General features: G+C 41.1%; 1 protein-coding gene across 3 annotated transcripts; it reads left to right on the top strand.

Moving 5' to 3' along the window:
• The first annotated feature begins 1,901 nt into the window (after positions 1-1,901).
• On the top strand, positions 1,902-19,036 carry rfx3 (regulatory factor X, 3 (influences HLA class II expression)). Of its 3 annotated transcripts, none has more exons than XM_034122843.1 (17): positions 1,902-2,014; positions 6,705-6,817; positions 7,502-7,590; positions 8,617-8,872; positions 10,976-11,050; positions 11,314-11,495; positions 11,855-11,974; positions 12,124-12,248; positions 12,340-12,455; positions 13,238-13,353; positions 13,504-13,658; positions 13,742-13,839; positions 14,079-14,228; positions 14,381-14,589; positions 14,673-14,826; positions 15,291-15,333; positions 15,421-19,036. In XM_034122843.1, the coding sequence occupies exons 2-17, from the start codon at positions 6,710-6,712 to the stop codon at positions 15,720-15,722; spliced, it is 2,298 nt and encodes a 765-aa protein (XP_033978734.1). In that variant the 5' UTR covers positions 1,902-2,014; positions 6,705-6,709; the 3' UTR covers positions 15,723-19,036. The 3 variants fall into 3 exon arrangements, with proteins under 3 accessions (XP_033978734.1, XP_033978733.1, XP_033978736.1); XM_034122842.1 differs by having other exon boundaries at positions 8,614-8,872; XM_034122845.1 differs by lacking the exon at positions 10,976-11,050 and having other exon boundaries at positions 8,614-8,872.
• The last annotated feature ends 78 nt before the right edge of the window (positions 19,037-19,114 follow it).

The raw sequence follows: 19,114 nt of genomic DNA, 5'->3' as shown, positions 1-19,114 counted from the left end.
ATGCTCAACAGCTTAATTGCTGCCTTTAGAAAGAGTGTTGTTCTGTTAAAAGCAAGGCCAATGACATATTGATATATGTGTAGCTGTCAAAAAGAATGCAACAAGATTGTGTGAGTTCCTAAAAATGTTTCTCTTCTATGAGATTTAAAAAAAAACATTTAACAATTAATTCAGTATCTTTTTATAGATTCAGTATCTCTATCTCTGTTTGCTTTAAACAAACCAAGACACACAACAAAGCAACTTCTTTGTGGTAGCAATCTCAATTCTGTAGGCAATAAGCTTATGTAAATAACTGAAATAAATAGCAACCATTACTATATATTAACTATATGTAAAGCAGGAAGGCTTCCAATAATCTTAGCAGTGTTTTTTTTTCCTTATTGGAAATTGAAAGGACAAATTATTTTAGTTGAAAAATAATTATTTTAGCAAAAGAGTGTCAGCTGCTAGTTGCCTAGCAACAACAACAGCTTTTCCAAAGCATCTGTTTAGTACTGCTAACCAAAAAAAGTGCTGCAGAGTGGACACAGGTGGTTGATAAGGCTCTGTATGAAGAAGTAAGCTTAAAGATGGCTTTCTTTGGTCACGGTTCCCAAATTAGAAGTTGTGCACGTCTGTAGTTGTAGTGGTGAGTTTGCTTTATATAAAAACTTCAGAGATACTACAGTCATTGTTTAAACATATCCACCCTTTTGTCTTAAACAATGAACAAGTTTTGACACAAAAATAAACATGTGTTTGCCCCAAAATGCAGAAAGACAAGTCCCAGATTGGGAATCAAACTAGGAAGAATTCATTTGAGTTCAAAAGCCTTGAGGCATTCGTTAACACACTTAAGTAACACTAACAATAACAACATTTAGGAGGGGTTAACTTCCCAATAACAAAGTAGGACAGTAAGAATTATAGCAAAATGCAACATGACGCAGAATGGTATTCACCCTTAGCCTATCCAGCCATCTGGCATTGTAAATATAGGCACTGCCTGTACTTTGTGGTTACAAATTCACACACAACTGATGGGATAAGGCAATCATTCTATGAGCTTTTCTTTTAGCACCAGTTTCATCCCCATTTTTCCTTTAACCTTTTGCCTTTTACTTTATTCTTCTCGATAATGTGGGAAGTCATAAAAATAGGTCTATTTCTTATTTGGACAAAATTCTATGTTGTTTAGCTCTCAAATCAGACCAATAATGCTAAGTCTTTTTTAGGATGCTACCAAACATTTGAATATATATATATATATAGGCTATATATATATATATTCTTATGATTATGTACTATTTTGCTTTGTATTTAATCATTTGGTAGTAGGTGAAATTCAAATGATTGCTAAGACAAACTGAGTTATTTGTTACAATTTCTTTAGGAGCATATTTAGCTAGTTCCCTAGTATGCAAATTACATCAATAAGCAGATTTAAACAGATAAACCGAACCTTGTCCTCAATTTGGCGAACATGAAACTACATTTGACATCCTTGAAAGATCACAATACAAGCAAATAATTTCAGCAAATAATTAAAGTGAAGCACAAGCAATACTATAAATATATGCAAAGGCCTATAAATATGAAAATAAAGTCATTCATATACTATAACCAAATTATGACGGTCATGGATCACGTTATGGTGCTTATAATACTTGTATTATTTCGTGTGGATAAAATGACTCAGACTAACCGATTATTAAAAGTCTCTAAATAAATAAGACCAAGCGCTAAGGCTCGGGTGGAATAACCATCCTCGTAATATATTCCCATTATACTAAACATATGTATTTCGTTGTGATTTAATATCCGTAAGACTGTATTAAGTGCGCTTTAATCTCCTCCCACCTGCCTGGTTAGGGTGCGCGCTCCCGGTGAGTTTTATAGCAACTGTTGCCCAGTGAGGCAGCGCCATAGTCACCGTAGTCCTGGCGACTGTAACCCACCAACAACAACCTCTCGCTCCATCATTACCACCTCCTCCACCATCCTCATCTTCATCAACCAGTCCACAGCTCAGGTTTGTATACATGTTATACTATTATTAGCTCTAAATCAAGTCCTTTCTCGCTTCATGGGATAATTGCATGGGGGAGATTTGAATGCTGTAGTTTATGTTTTGTCTGCTGCTGAATGAAGGCTCGGTGGATAGCTCGGGTAGTTTGCTAGCGAGGGTGTTTCTTTGTGACGTGGTAGCCTGCTTGCTAACGTTGCCTGTAGATACCCACAGCTGTGAGAGGTCCTGCTCGCTAGCTCCTGCTAGCTATGTTCTCTCAATTGTTGATGTTGGCTCAAACTGACCTAAACGTTAGTCTGTGTGGTAGAAAACGGGTTTCCATGTAACTTATTTGCTTAAACTTACCATGCTGGGTGGTAGCGTAGGTCTGGGCTAGTCACTGATGCTAGCTGGTCAGCTGGAGCAGGAGCAGGTGTCTGTTGTTGCTAGGTTGCTAACGCCAGCGTTGCCCTTTTACAATGCCTGTTGGTATCCCATTTTTGGCTAATGTTACGGTGATATTGCAAGTGTATGTTGTTAAATCTTGTTGGTGTTATAACATCAATAACGTCGACCAGCAAATGAAAGTGCTGTAAGCTAGCTTTCCATACACTAACTGCTATTGACAATAGCTAAGCCATTACTTTCCCTTTTGTCTTAGGGAGCAAGAAAGCTTCGCTAGCTCTCCGTCTGCCCTCTTTGTGGCATCAGATGGCTACGATAAGCTAACCTGATAACACAAGGCTAATTTTCGCATTGGTCAGGTTTGAGGAAAAACGCCTGCCTTTTTATAAAAAACATTAAATACCTCAATGTTACTCCCCGTTTTTACCGAATCATTTCGTTATTCTGCATTGCACATTCTGTAACTGGGCTGGTAACGACAAGCTGTATCTGCTTTGATTTATTGTTATTGACAAACTATTTAATTATTACATTTTATATTTTCAGTGTGTGTGTATGGGTGTCCATGTTTATTTCTGGGTGCGCAAAAAAGGAAAGGAGTGTACTCAATCCAGCATGACACTGTCCGGAGGGAGGACATGTTTACTGTAGAGATATTATTATTATTTTTGCCAGATTTATTTTAGGCTAATTTACTTCGGGTAAAAGAAACAATTCGACTACATTTCAATCAAAAATGGCTGTTTTTCCTGTTACTCACTATAAAATAGTAAACATTAGAATCAGAAGTCAGAATCAAAAACATGTGTATTGCATTGAATCAGAAGCAGGTTCTGATACAAGCCAAAAAGCGGCCATATTTTGTATTCTTATTTCTGATGTTTATTTGTAGGTAAACGCATACGAGGAATTTGCCTTGGTGTATATGGTGCACACATAAACATAGTGACATAATATAAATTGTAAGAAACAGGACCAACAATTATAAAAACTTTTGGTTTCTTAATGTTGCATCACAATAATTTGTGTGTGTGTGTGTGTGTGTGTGTGTGTGTGTGTGTGTGTGTGTGTGTGTGTGTGTGTGTGTGTGTGTGTGTGTGTGTGTGTGTGTGTGTGTGTGTGTGTGTGTGTGTGTGTGTGTGTGTGTGTGTGTGTGTGTGTGTGTGTGTGTGTGTGTGTGTGTGTGTGTGTGTGTGTGTGTGTGTGTGTGTGTGTGTGTGTGTGTGTGTGTGTGTGTGTGTGTGTGTGTGTGTGTGTGTGTGTGTGTGTGTGTGTGTGTGTGTGTGTGTGTGTGTGTGTGTGTGTGTGGTAGTGGGACTCCTGATCATCTAGGCCTTTCTGTATGTTTCTTTCACACACAGTAAATACAATTTGATTGTCCTTAGGATATAGTTTTCTCTTAAATTGTAGCATATTTGGGTTTTGTATCGTCAAACAATTTAATCAAGTTGGATCAGAAATACCACCCATACAATTTCTAACATATACTGTAGGTAAACCCTTAAATATTGTTAACATATTAATTAATTGGTACACATGCAACCCAAAATAGGTAATGTACAGACACCCCTCACAACACACACACAGATAACAGGATGTGGGGAACTGCTAGTTATCAGATCACGTTACCACTTACCTGTAGTCCAGCAGCGCAGAAATAGTACCATGCCACCTGCTGCCTGGATCCTGTTACATTTCCAATCACTTAAAGAGGGGCTGATTAATTCAATTATTCACTCATCCATTTTCATGGCTTAGCAGAATGCAGCATGTTTGGTTTGTTATTTTCCCCAGCCTGCCAGCTATGATGTATATTGTTGATGAAAGAAGAGAGGTCCTTGTTTGTTCTTCCCATAACCCACATCTGGCAATAACAGCTTGGACCTACTTTGTAACCTAGGTCAGGCCACTTCCAGAAATGTTGACATTTGACTTTTTCTTTTTCTTCTTGTCCTGTAATATAAAAAAAGATTAAACATGAAAAACTTCACTTTTGTATTGGGAGCTCAATTAAAGGTCCTATATTGCTGCAATGTCTTCAACAGCAAAATCAGCTGTCCTTATGAGTCACTGACAGTTTTTTTTTACAATCTGAAAGCTTAACTCTTAAACAAACACAGCACTTTGCATACCTCCCCCCACGTCAGTTCCCAATTACATCTCCCCCACCTGTTTTCCTGCTGCACTAGCACCTGATCATGCTCCTGTCTTGCCTGGGGTTGCATGTACAGTGTGTGTGTGAGAGGTAGAGATTTTGTGTAAGGTGTACTTTTCAACCTGGTTCCCCAGCTCCTATTTCTGAACTTGGTCTATCACACTACACCTTCATAATACATGATCATTAGAAAAGCAAATTATGGTTCTGTGTTTTTATCTGCGACTGTGAACCTTGCACCTTTTTTATGTTGCTTGTAATGTTTGCAGACGAATAGAGGGGGGGAAAATGCAGGGCAAAATGTTGCCCTCCTTGGTGGCTTTTGTTCCTCTGTGTCTTTGTAGGGCTTGCACTTGCTCAGTGGAGCACAGCATTTAAGTGGGCCACAAGGGAGTGCCTGAATGGTGAGGCAGGAGGTGTTTCAGTGTGTCTGTATTTGTGTGTGCGTTTGTGGAGGGGGTTGGGGTAAGGCAAAAATAGTGTGTTGTGATGCAGGGGCTTTTTGCCTCGTTTAGGTGGGCTCAGTTGGGGCCATGCACTTTAGCTTAACACTGTGGAATATACATCAAGTCTACAGTCTGCTCTCTTTAAAAGTATTTTTTTTTTAGCATTGGGCTATAGTAAGCATAGTAAGCTGACGGTTTAATGTGTTGTTTGACATTTTAACCACAGGATTGTAATTTTGCTCAATTGATTGTCATAATTTACAGTATCTTGTCAAAATCGCACAATATGAACAAATTTGAACTGGATAGTAGTATTTTTGTCTCCACAACTAGACTTTAGTGTCTAGCAACAGCCTGTGGACTTGTCTGACAGTGATAGTATATTCTCATATCCCCCTCCCCAAGGTGTTACAAAAGGTCATGCTGGAAGCGAGCGGCTTTGTGTTGATGGATCTCAGAGCCTCTGTATGTAAAAGAAAAAATGCAGATTCTGCCTGCTGCCTTGCTGTGTCTCACGGGCTCAGTGCGGTGGAAAAGATTGACTCGGCAAGTCAAACTTTGAGGTTTATCACCCCAACACGAACAAGAGTGATAGCCTTCTTCCCGAGAAAAAGGCCGTTATGATATTGAAGATAAGGGGAAGGGGCAGGCTGTCCCTGGAGAAATTTGAGGCTGTTAGGAGACCCAGCTTAATTAACCAAGAGAGGCTTGTTTGTGGAAACTGTGATGTGGAGGAGGTGGCCTTTCCCTGGAAGGAATGGGTGATGGTAGCCATGCTATTATTAACTCACAAACACAGGTCTACCATTGGTGTCTCGTCACACTCTTATCCATCAAAACAGTTTACTTAAGCTTTAGTTAGTAAGTACTATCCTCTTTTATTACTAGTAATGCTGCTATCTGGTAACTTCCATAATGTTCCTAGGGCACTTTTCTTAGATCCGGGCCTTCTTATCTCAACTAACGTTTAACCTGTAGCAGTGGGAACTGAGGGAAGCAGCATCTATTTGGAGTTTGTTAAATATTAACTTGTTTTATGGCTGTGAACATGGAGACAAGACCATGTGTCACTGATGCATGAGGCTCTTAGTACATTAAGTACCACAAAGCAGAAACAGGTGCCTGGGTAGAATCAGTGTTCAGCAGCTTGAGTAGCATTGAGTAAAACTTAAGTGATTTGTGGTAAAACATTACGCTTACCCTTATCTTTAGAGACCTTTTATGTGCTGCGCTAGGCTAACCAAATCATGATGATGATTATTAGAATAGTTTTCCTCTATACAAAGCATTTGTCGTGTACTATTGTAGATGCACCACTACCTGTTTGTTATTAAAGCAATATGTTTCAGACATGTGTTAAGGATAGGGTTTAAACTTAAGATAAGAGTTTGATGTCATTTTATGACTATTTATTTAATAAGAGGGTGTATAACAAAGTAATCCGTGCAGTCCTTTTTGTAGATTATAAATCAGTTTTTCAACAACAACCAGAAGAATACAACCCATATGTGTGAGTTTACTCTGTTTAAGTGAGTTATCGATGTTTGATGCTCCATTTGCTCAGTGATGCTATAAGATGATATAAGACTATTATGTTGTTGTTAGTGGATCTAAAGTTGCTGTGCCAGTTAGACCAGTATGTTGAGTGTTCTGTAATTGTGGCCATTATCTATGTACAGTAACACTGTGTTTTCTCGGTCTAATGTAGGCGCCATGCAGACCCCTGAAGCAGGCGCTGACTCCACCTCCACCGTCCCTCTTCAGACCACCGTGCCTGTCCAGCCTACAGGCTCCACCCAGCAGGTGCCTGTCCAGCAACAGGTACATCAAGCCTGCTGTGTTTGTTCCTTTCTGGGGGTTGCAGATGTGAAAGAAGTACTCGGATCTCGTACTTTAGTAGAAGTAGAAGTAACAGAGTGTAGGAATACTCTGTTACAAGTAAAAGACCTGCAATCAAAATCTTACTCAAGTAAAAGAACATAAATATTTGCTTTAAAATATACTTAACGTACCAAAAGTAAAAACACTCATTATGAAGATTGGCCCATTTCAGAATTATATATATTATATGTTTTGATCATAATTATTGATGCATTAATGTGTTTTTCACAGCTGGCAAGGGTGCAGCTAGTTGTAATGACTTTGTATACTGCAGGTTAGCTTGTGAATGTATTCCATGTGTAACTAAAGTCTTATTTAAGTGATTATTATATTTGATATCATTAATCCATATCTGCCAAGTAACTAAAGGTATTTAATAAATGTAGTGTAGTAAAGTGCAATATTTGCCTCTGAATTGTAGTGGAGTAGAAGTATAAAGTAGCAGAAAATGGAGATACTCATGTAAAGTACCTGCAAATTGTACTTAAGTACAGTACTTGAGTAGATGTACTTAGTTACTTTACACCACTGAATATGTGTGTGCATGTCTATGGTTACCTGTGCATTATGTGCATTATGTGCCTTTACTAATGAATGTGCCACTCTTGCAATTTGTCTTGCCAGGCCCAGACTGTTCAACAGGTTCAGCATGTTTACCCAGCACAGGTGCAGTATGTGGAGGAAAACAGTGGCGTTTACACCAATGGCAACATGTGAGTCAGTCTCAGCTTTGCTCTTACACCACTCCACAAATATTAGCGCTACGTCTCCGCAGCCTGCTCTCAAGTCTCTTCAAACCAATCATTCATGTCACAAGCACATGATGTCGGTTGGAGTGCATTTGTGTTCTGTGTTCGTTTTTCTTTTATGAGGGATCTGCAGTCGTGTGTTTGATTGTGCTCAGCCACCTGAACATGACCAGAAGTAGGCCTGTGTTATAAGTGCTGATGCTACACCAGGGTCCCCAGCGTGTTTGTCCTACTGTGATACACACAGGCTCACACGGCGGTGCATGTACAGACACGAACATGGATACTCTAGGTGACCTCAGCTGCTTGTAGAAACAGTCGTGTAAGGGGCACCGCCAGGCTTAGCTTAAAAAACAAAATAATACATACTCTAAAGAGCCTCCTGAGCACCAGGCAAGTAAGGGTCACCCAAATCAAAAAATCATTTAAGTAATACAAAATATTTCATGATATTTTGAAAAACAAATCCATTAAAATTATAATATATTCCGGATTGTCCCAGTTGTGGCAAATCGTTTTGAGTGTACCTCCCTATAGACCTGATAGGTGTTTTGCAAAACTAAGAAACACTGATTTTGATGCAAGAAAAAAACAACTTCATTTGAGAGCCATAATAAATTGTTTTACTTATTTGGACCTACTTTGTAACCTAGGTCAGGACATTTGACATTTGATTTTCTCTTCTTGTTCTGTAATACAAAATAAGATTAAACATTAAAAACTTCACTTTTGTATTGGGAGCTCAATTAAAGGTCCTATTTTGCTGCAATGTCTTCAACAGCTAAATCAGCTGTCCTTATGAGTCACTGACAGTTTTTTTTAGAAACACTAATTAAAAAAACAACAATGTTGATGCAAGAAAAAAAAAACTTAATTTGAGAGCCATAATAAAAATGTTACTTATTTACCTAATTGATAATTATTCATATCCCTCAGTTTTATTTTTGGCACATTGACTGACCGCTAACCTCTCTTCTTTCTGAACAGAAGAACCTACTCGTACTCAGAGCCGCAGCTGTACAGCCAGAACAGTGGAGGAAGCTACTTCGACACACAGGGAAGCTCATCACAAGTGTCCACTGTGGTGACATCTCATGGCATGACCAACAATGGAGGAGGGGGCAATGGAGGGATGAGCATGAACCTGGCGGGGGGTCAGGTAATCAGCACCAGTCCTGGCTCTTACATCATGGACAACGCTGGACCCCACCCTGCCACCCAGACAGCAAGAGCTTCACCCGCCACTGTAAGTGCTAATCACTCAATACATGGGCCGCTAGCCTATCTCTACCTGTCTGCTTTGATGATAGACAATCAGGGTTAGTGTATGTAGTGACTTAGGTCGCATTCACACCAGCCTTTTATAGTCCGGTTGAATCAAACCCTGGTGCGTTTAGCCCCTTGGTGCGGTTCGTTTGGGTCGGTGTGAACACAGTCCGAGACCTCTTAAGTGAACTAAACAACCGGACTCTGGTCCGCTAAAATAGGTGGTCTCGGACCGCTTGCTAGTGAACTCTGGAGCGGTTCATCGCTGGTGTGAACGCAGTCCGCACCAAAACATAGGAAGCGTAGTATTTACGTGTCACAAGAACACGGGTGTCTTCAAAATCGGTTAGCGAAAGAGTGAAGCAGAATGAAAAGTTGAACAGTGTCGTGTAAAGTAAAAACAACTATCAAACTAAAAACTATACATAAAAGTCAGAGCCACCTGCCGTCGGTGAAACCCCCTCCTTACTGCAGAGCGTCTCTCATTATATGTGTTATAATGTTTTGTATCGCACGTTGTCTGATTATATAATCATATGCGCCGTTGCTGATATGCTCTCCAGATTAACAACAGCATGAAAATAACCTGCATGCTCCATGGCGGAGGCTCTGGTAGAAATTGCCGGGATTTGCGTTTTTACCCCCTTAATGTCTGACCAATTGTTGAACAGCATTTCCGAGCACATGACTTGTGTTTTAAAGTTCATAGTCCGTTTGAATTTTGCCTGTGTGAACGCAAACCGAACCTTCTGAAAAATGAAACAATGTAACAAACTGTCGTCTGGTGCGCACCAGAGAAGCGGACTATTGGGTGTGAATGCGACCTTACACTAACCCTGTGTGGGTCTAAACTCTAAACTTTTCCCTGTTTAGACCCACACAGTTTTTAGTTTGCCCAGACTCTCACTATCAAAATAGATGCTCTGTTTCTGTCATACTTTATTGATCTTTGCACTAGTTTTATCCAAACATCTAGGACAGCAATCTCCACCAGTGTTCCATATTTGAACTCAATGTGTGTGTCATGCTTTAGTGTTTACAAATATATTGTCGCATTAAAAAGGGAAAACATTGATGTGCACCCCCTCTATGATGTCGTGTTGTATCTCTGGCGATGCTCCTTTGCTGATATATGCACTGTGCAGCGTAGGCTGTGTCAGCTACTGCCAACAATATTCACATTTGAACCCTTAGTATTTAATATTCAAGATATGCAGGGCTTTGTTTCTATTACTAATTTGTATCTTTTAATAATGGAAAAGTAAGTAGGGATTCAAACCTGAGGCAGGTGTATTGATGAGGGGAAGACCCACCCCCTCCTCACAAGAGTCCTGCATTGGACAAGGGGAGCATGCAGCACAAGAGCTGCTCCACTAGCTTTCCTTTTGTATAGTCCACCATAATGATGCTTTCTGGCACTAATGTATCGGTGATACTCAGTTTTGAAGATCCAATAAGGGCTAGAAAGAAAATAAATGTGTTTTTTTTAATGTGTGCAAGTGGTGCTTGGTTGCTTTCTACTCTCATCGTTGTCCTGCCTTAGTGATGTTCTTGACAAGATAAATGGGCTGCTGAGGGATGATTATGGTATTCAACCCCAGTTGTCTGCCAAATATTTTCACGTTTGTATGAAATCAAAACGCAATTTTTGCAATCTGAGATTCATCAAAAGCAGTAAAAGCTGAGTACTGTAACACAATGCCGGGCTGTTTGTTCAAATGTGAATACCAAATTAGACTTCTCAACTTGGCACACTGCCTTTAGCCATTTGTAATGAAGTCTAGATTTTCTCCACACATGATTGTTGTTGAAGTGGATCTCTGCTAGTGGAATCTGAAGGACTTGTGTCTGTCAGTTATCAATAATGAATGTACTGATTTGAACCTCTGTCTCCGTTTCTCAACTAAGCAAAGATTGTCCTTACATGACAGAAAGTCCTGCTCTGCTTGGGTTTAGTGGTGCTTGCTTTGTGATCTCTTTATTTTTGCTAGTGGATACAAATGTGTCTATTCCTTTTTTTCTTGCTTTTGTTTTCATTTCCCCCCTCTTACATTTTGTTGTCCTGTGCTCCATGGTTTATCAGATTGAAATGGCGATTGAGACGCTCCAAAAATCTGAGGGTTTATCCAGTCAGAGAAGCTCGCTGCTCAACAGCCATGTAAGTTGCTTTTACGAATGCCTGCCCTCGCAATTCTTTTTTCTTTTACTTTCCTTCTCTCTTAACTCTGTATACATTTCAGTTTGATGTGGTTCTTGCTGTTTTTGCTGAGAGTTTAATTGTGACTTTTGTTTTAAACGCTGCTGTAGAAATGCTTTTGCAGAAGTGTGATGAACCAACATTAGTCCGAGGTCTTTCCACAAAGTTAGCATGGACCAGATTGTGAATCTCTTGAGAAAAAAACAACGTCTTTCCCCTTGTAGCTCCAGTGGCTGTTGGACAATTACGAGACAGCAGAGGGCGTAAGTCTACCGCGCTCCACCCTCTACAATCACTATCTGCGCCACTGCCAGGAGCAGAAACTGGACCCTGTCAATGCAGCCTCTTTTGGCAAACTCATTCGCTCCATCTTCATGGGACTCCGTACAAGGCGCCTTGGGACAAGGTTAGCTCTCACATTTGTCAATTTCTTAAGAAAAGTGCGAGATGGGAGGAGTGTGGCGCAGTGGATAGAGCCTTGGTATGGGGATCAGATGGTCACAGGTTCAAACCCCACTGCAGTCAACATGTCGTTGTGTCCCTGGGCAAGACACTTCACCCCAAATTGCTCCTGTGGGGATTGCCCACAGTATTGAGTATGTAAGTCGCTTTGGATAAAAGCGTCTAACAAGTAACATGTAATGTAATGTAATGTAATGTAATTTTCACCAGCTTTCACCCTCGTACTATTGTCATTCATCTAACCCTTGATAGTCTCCTCCATCCATGCGTCATTGTGTGTTAATATTTGTTTTTTTCTTGCAGAGGGAACTCTAAATATCATTACTATGGTATACGTGTGAAACCGGACTCGCCACTCAATAGACTTCAAGAAGACATGCAGTATATGGCCCTCAGACAGCAGCCAGTCCAGCAGAAACAGAGGTACAGAGGCAACTAGATGGATAGATAGATAGATAGATAGATAGATAGATACTTTATTGATCCCAATTTTGGAAATTCTTTAACTACGCACGCATACAGACCTTCAGTACTTACTTATAGATACTGATTTGTGAGCCATGTGGTTTCAGGTTCAAGCCGGTGCAGAAGTTTGATGGCTGCTCCGGGGAGAATTACACAGCTGGAGGCCAGCCCCAGCCTGGTGCAGAGGAGCAAACAGTCATCGCACAGAGTCAACACCACCAGCAGTTCTTAGGTCTGCAGCTTTCTATGTATCTGAAAAAAACACAAGATGCACTGAGAAATACTGAGCGTTATGTGAATTCATTTTGTCATTCCTCCCACAGATGCATCGCGGGCGCTCCCTGACTTTGTAGAGCTGGACGTTGGACAGAGCAATACCGAGAACATCAGCCCAGAGGATGTGAAAGCTCTCCAGTCCCTTTACAGAGAGCACTGTGAGGTGAGAGAAAGGGCAGATCTTTTAATAATCACTGATATGTCACTACAGCTCACTTTGGCGCATGAGTGTAATTCACAGGGAGAACAGGGGGTCGGTCCCTCTTCACAGCTCAAAGAAAGCTAAGTAATCCCTTTCGATATTGCAGCATTGGTTGATGCAGCATCATCAATATGACTATGGTGGCATTGTGACTATACATTCATCTATTGATCTGCCTGGACTACCTGCATTTCACCACCCTCTAAATCTATAGCACTTCCACTTTTTCCCTGTATATACATATATAACCAATATGGATTATAACTGCACATTTACTAGTTTAATTCTATTATCCTAAACCTATCTTTAATTAGGAATAAAACTGGTAAGATTTAATTTCTGAACAGCATTTTTACAAATCCAAAAAGACCAAATATTTTGTCTCTGGCTGGATTCTGAGCCTGGAAACTTAAACAAAGGTCATAAGTTTCTTTTGTGACAAAAATCCATAAATGCCAGCTGCTGGCATTTTGGAACAGGATTTCCTCTTCGTCTTATGAGGTTTTCAATCACACCGGTCCTAATGTCTGGAAAACTAGGGATCAAGACATCCACAGGGGTCAGTTCACTTAAATTAACAAAAAGCTACACATTTCCTCACAAATGCTGATTGAGGTGACTAGCCATTCAGATAGCTTGAGGATAATGTGGAGAGGTTTTGATTTGTACATCACTAAAAATACATTTGACAAGTAATCTGCATGAAAAAAACAAACATTCACTGTTTTCTGCTTTTGTTTCAGGCTATCCTGGATGTGGTCGTCAACCTCCAGTTCAGTCTAATTGAGAAGCTGTGGCAGACATTTTGGCGTTATTCTCCCCCTGACTCTGTAGAGGGGGAAACTATAACAGAAAACAGGTGAGGCTTGTTGACTCATATAATGTTGATTTTTTTTTTTCTTGACGTCTCTTAGTTTTTTGCTAAAGGGAAATATTAACAAATCGAATCAACTTTAGGATAATCTGAACGTTTAAGGTATTTTCTAAATCTGGTTTGTTCATTCTTCAGCAGCTTAAGTGAGATTGAAGCTCGGCTGCCCCACTCTCAGCTATTGGAACTGTGCAGAAACGAGGCTGTACTCAAATGGATGAGCACCTGTGACCATCTGATGTACCAGGCCCTTGTGGAGATCCTCATTCCTGATGTCCTGAGACCTATTCCCAGTGAGCCACTGTCATACACACCTCTCATTATTTATTTTAGGTAATCACAATTGTAAGTAACAACTGTTTCTGTTTTTCTTCAGGTGCCTTGACTCAAGCCATTCGCAACTTTGCCAAAAGCCTGGAAGGTTGGCTCAATAATGCCATGAATGCCATTCCACAGAGAATGATCCAGACCAAGGTACACTTTTTACAAAGTTTACCTCTTGTGGAAGTGCTACCCATACTATCAGAGGAGTGTATACTTGCAGGAGTTAATATCTGAGCTTATATGTGCTGAATAAAGGACGTTTTTGCAAATACAAATGAGAGCTCCAGCTTATTCAGGATTTTGTGCTGAACAAGTATTTGCCTGTGGACTGATTAAGTATTAGTTTACTTGCAGGATTTAACATCTGGGCTTATGTGTGCTCTTCACAGATTGCCGCTGTTAGTGCCTTTGCGCAAACACTGCGCAGATACACATCTCTGAACCACCTGGCTCAGGCGGCACGTGCTGTTTTGCAAAACACATCCCAGATCAACCAGATGCTGAGTGATCTCAACCGTGTTGACTTTGCCAACGTACAGGTCAGAACACACCTTTGTGTTTGAATATTCAACACCAGTGCTTTTTTTTTTTGTACCATACCATTCCTTCATATTAATCCAAATAATATGTGTTCTTTTATCTTCGATGTACAAGTGTTTACCTCCGGTCCTTTCTCTGTGTTGCTGTACAGGAGCAGGCATCGTGGGTGTGCCAGTGTGAGGAGGGGGTTGTTCAGCACTTGGAGCAGGACTTCAAGGCCACCCTGCAGCAGCAGAGCTCTCTGGAGCAGTGGGCGGCCTGGCTGGAGAATGTGGTCACTCAGGTGCTCAAGCCTTACGAGCACCGGAGCAGCTTCCCCAGGGCGGCTCGCCAGTTCCTGCTCAAGTGGTCCTTCTACAGGTCTGCAGAAGAAAGAGAAAAACATGCTGAATCTCGGTTTTGAAAACACAAAATGCTCACAATGTTTTGTTGTGTCTCTGCAGTTCTATGGTGATCAGGGACCTGACCCTGCGCAGTGCTGCCAGCTTCGGTTCCTTCCACCTGATTCGCCTGCTGTACGACGAGTACATGTTTTACCTGGTGGAGCATCGCGTGGCACAAGCTACTGGAGAGACATTCATGGGTGTCATGGGAGAGGTACAACTGTGGCATCCTAACTTTGCAGAATTGTAGTGCCACATTGATGCACTACAGTATATGATAGAAACATAGATGTGAAATAGTTGGTCCTTTCATAAATAATCAACCCAGAGGAGATGTTTGCCTAAATGCAAAGAGATAAGATAGGACTTTATTTATCCCGAAGGAAATTGTTGTGCCAGAGTTACAAAGATACAATAAACACAGCAGCATCATAATAAAACTGTACACTAACAGTGCAGAAAAAAGAGCAATTAAATAACTACAAGTAACATAGACGGTCAAATAATTAATGTAAAAAACGGTACAGTGACGAGCAGCATTGAGTAGTGCAAAATAACGTAGTGGCAGATACTACATTGCATGTTATGCAATGTAGTATCTCTTCTAGACTAGAAATACAGTACATGTGAATCCCTGATGGCGCCCAATAATAAAAATTACTGTCTGTTTTTTTTCAGTTTGACAGCCTCAACTCCTTGTCCCTGGCTAACATTGATAAAGGTATGCGACTAAATGTATCAAGCACATCGTGTGAGAAACAGTTGTCTAGGAAACTTTCCTTTAACCTCCTGCCTCTACACTCAATAGGGGATGTTTTCTCCTGTCCAGATGAGATGAGTGGGATGGACAGCGACTTAGACGACGACCCGGAGGAGAGCGGGGAACCTCTGGCCAAGCGAGAGAAGTCTGAGCACGAGGTGATCCAGGTGATCCAGGTGGGGGCGCTGGAGGACGGGTCCCACCCTGTGGTGGGGGTGGTCCAGCCGGGCGTCCTCCACTCGCTGCCCCAGCCCCCGCAGGACCACAGCGAGCACATCCTCACCCCCTCTGCCGCTACGCCCACCATCCGCCACTGCAGCGCCACGGGCAACACCTACGCCTCCGTCTGAGGGTCTAAGGGCACGGCCATCTTTGTCTGGCCTTGTTTTTGCTATCTCACTCTCCACATATCTCCCCCCTCTGTAAGTCTAGATGTTTCCGTCTCTCTCATGCATTGTCTCTTGTCTGCCCTTGTGTGGACACGCTCTCCTCGCCCTATCAGTGGGGGGGGGGGAGTGCTGAAATGAGGAAGATGTGCTGTCCTGTGGATGTGGTGTCATCCCATAAGTCTGTGCTCTATCGCAATGCGGCAGCTGGCGGAGGACTAATTCGACCCGTTAAATGTCTCCTGTCTAGATATGACTTAATGCCTCTTAAGGTTTTGTCTTGAAGGGAAATCCAACTCTTTCTTACTACTGATGTCTCAGAGCTCAAATCCATGTCACTAGTCCGAGTGGAGCAGAGTCCTCCATTGACTCAAGACCTTCACCTACTGTAAATAGTTCTGCTGTACTTTCAATTGGTATTACCCAAAACTCATGGTGCTATCATTGTGTTTTATTTTCTTTTAATTTCCATGAATCCCTCCTTATTCAGATTTATGTCCACATGCATTCCAACTGCTGCAAAACCGTTTGGCTGAACAAAAATATTTTTAGTATTGTATGTAGCTAAAAACCAATGGAGGACTTTTTTTTTGTATGTATGGGGTGCGGGTAAAAAAGGATCATGAGACAGTTTTGTCTGTTCTGTTGGAAAATGATATGGTAGCCACCCACCCACTGATAGATTTGAGTTACGGAAACCCTGAACGGAATACCTGTGCTGCTTCTTGTGTGTATATAGAAATGAGATTGAGGAGACCAGCTGTACAAAACCCACTTTCTCAACGCTAGCTTTTCTATGCACCCCGTGCAGAACGCTTGCCTTTCTTCATTTTAGATGCTCTGCAGTGTGGTTTACATAACCAGCAGTAATCTTAAAAAAACAACCCGACTGGACATGTTCCCCTGTTATTTTACAGTTTGTCTTAATGAAGTTTCTTAAATTCACAAAGGACCAAAAAAAACAAACCAACACGAGGGAGCTGAGAGTGAGCCACTTGGGGCCACCTGAGAGCAGTTTCCTGTCCCACAGTGCCATGTTGCAGAGCAGAAGGAATGTCAGGGATTAAATGTACCTCGGCTTTATCATAGTGCCTTATCCTTAAATGCAGCTGTCCTTGTAGTCCTGACTGTGTGCTGCAGAGAGCCCACAGCCCCCCCTCTGCATTGTCCCGGCCACACATTTTGGCTTTCTGGTGACTCGTGGCTGGATTTGGGCCGGCTCATCAGTGCTGAGACTGAGGGATGCAGACTCACCTGTCGTTTCCTCTGGATCAGCTCCACGAAGCTTCTAACTTATCGCGGTTGTTTAGCCTTGCTCCTGCCCTCACTCTGCCCTCTTGACGCCTATTCTTGCATTAGCCTTTCGTTATCGGGTGTGTTTGTTTGTGTGGGATGCGTAGGTCTGCACTGTGTTTTTTAATGTACATGTGTATATACGCCTGTGTGTCTGCGTTCTTGTGTGTGTGTGTGTGTGTGTGTGTTGGAACACATCCATCAGTCACCCTACCTCAAACCAGTGGTGCCAGCCCTTTGACGCGTGCAGCACAGTCACCAAACCTTATTGCACACACACCACTGTACTGCACAACTCTCAACGCGACAGAGAAAACACTGCATTTGCTTTTCTCTCACCTCTGATACATTCCATTTCCGTTTTTAGCCCGTCAAAAATAAATGCTTTCATTCCTTTGTTCCCTGTTTAAAGATCATCTTTGTACAGTGGACCAAAAGTAGATATTTTGTGATATTCAAAGAGATATATAGATATATATATGTATAGTATATATAATGATGATACACTACATATATTTGTTGCTTTATACGTGATTGTTTCTTTTCGTAGCTCCTCTGTAATTAGCTCATAGACTGTGAAACGGCATGGGGACTCACTTGTGATTCATTAGACTACATCTATACTTGAACTGTTCTAGCATTCTACTGTATGTCGTGGAGATTATTGAGATTAATCCTCTGAATAGGGACGTTTTGTTACTAAAAAGGATTTGTGTTTGGTCTGCCGATTTCTCTGCAGAAATGTTTTATTTATTAATATTTATTGTGTTTTGGTTTAGATGCTTACCCGTTAAAACATATTTCAAAGGGTACTACTGATAATGAATCATACCACTGCAAACAGCAGACCTACTGTACAGGAGGACCAGATTTGTTTTTGTGTTCTTTTGTTTGTTTATAAGTTCTTAAGGTTAAAAAAGAAAAAGGGTTGGCACTGTATGTTCTGTAATCACTTTCTGAAGGCTCCATCACTTGTCAAATGTTTTCTTTAGATATTAAATGATCTTTGCCATTTTTTTTTTTATACTGTTCCTGTGTAAAGAAGCTAAGCAGTAAGTGTGGGTGGGGGAGAAAACACTGCACGTCAGAGAGGATTTTGGGTCAGCAGACTTTCGCAGGTATTTTGTTTGATAATGACACTTTCGGGACCTGAAAAGTCAATTCCTTCCTCATCGATTAAACCTACGGTACACATCTTATAGACTTACACCGAGTCTAGTGATTTTGAAATGTCTGGCTTACCAGATCTAAGAATTGAGCACAAACAAATCATGCTTTCCTCAGGAGCAGTTTGAAAAGTCTGCAAGAAAAGGTCATTGAACTTTCAGTAGCTGGAAGTTGAACGCCCGAGGCATTTAGTTTTACATCAGTTCACGGCCATAATGAACTTGCCTCCTGACTTTTGGTAATAAACTGCCAAGTTGCAGAGAAAAGTAATGAAAATGTCCAATATAAGAATGAATGCATACGAAAACGTAAGACTTAGAATAGCTCTTATACTTTCTCCAGAGCTGCTCATAAATCACAAATAACTGCAACTCCATACCCAAGAGCTCATTTGACCGACTCCAACATGCACTGAATATTTTGAGAATGACGTTATAAAAAATGAGGTTCAGTCTGCGACTTTAAATCTGAAATGATGTTGTAAATCTGGATAATGTGTTCCCGTTAGGAAGCGGAAGGTTTAGCAGGATACTTTTTCTTGCTTCACGTTGTTACCTTTGTCCCACTGAAGGATTTTTTTTCAAATTTGAATTTCAGCTCCCTTGTCATATGCATAGAACTTGTATTATTTTGTGCCTGAAGTGAAAACGGCTTATAAAAAAAGTTTTCTTTAAATCTTAATTGTGTGCTTTAGGATCATAAGTGCTTTCTGGTCTTGCACGCCTACCATGTGCTGCTAGAAACTGTGGTGTTTTGTTTTTTTTTGTCATTTTTGTTTTCCCACTCTAGACTCTATGTGCCAGACAGTGATATTTTTGCTTTCTGCATCTCATGGTTAACACTGGACTGACGCTAATGCTGCCAACACAATTGTACTTTATTTCTCAGTGTCTTTG

The sequence above is a fragment of the Trematomus bernacchii genome, unplaced genomic scaffold (assembly GCF_902827165.1).
Source record: "Trematomus bernacchii unplaced genomic scaffold, fTreBer1.1, whole genome shotgun sequence".
Classification (NCBI taxonomy): domain Eukaryota; kingdom Metazoa; phylum Chordata; class Actinopteri; order Perciformes; family Nototheniidae; genus Trematomus; species Trematomus bernacchii.
Note: the sequence above shows the minus strand (reverse complement) of the source record. Positions and strands in the feature narration are given on the sequence as shown.

Excerpts from the sequence above, each read along its gene's own strand:
- rfx3 (XM_034122842.1), top strand. The coding sequence starts at position 6,710 with ATGCAGACCCCTGAAGCAGGCGCTGACTCCACCTCCACCGTCCCTCTT. Across the intron at positions 14,590-14,672 it reads CTCAAGTGGTCCTTCTACAG|TTCTATGGTGATCAGGGACC; the intron begins GTCTGCAGAAGA and ends GTGTCTCTGCAG. Across the intron at positions 14,827-15,290 it reads TCATGGGTGTCATGGGAGAG|TTTGACAGCCTCAACTCCTT; the intron begins GTACAACTGTGG and ends GTTTTTTTTCAG.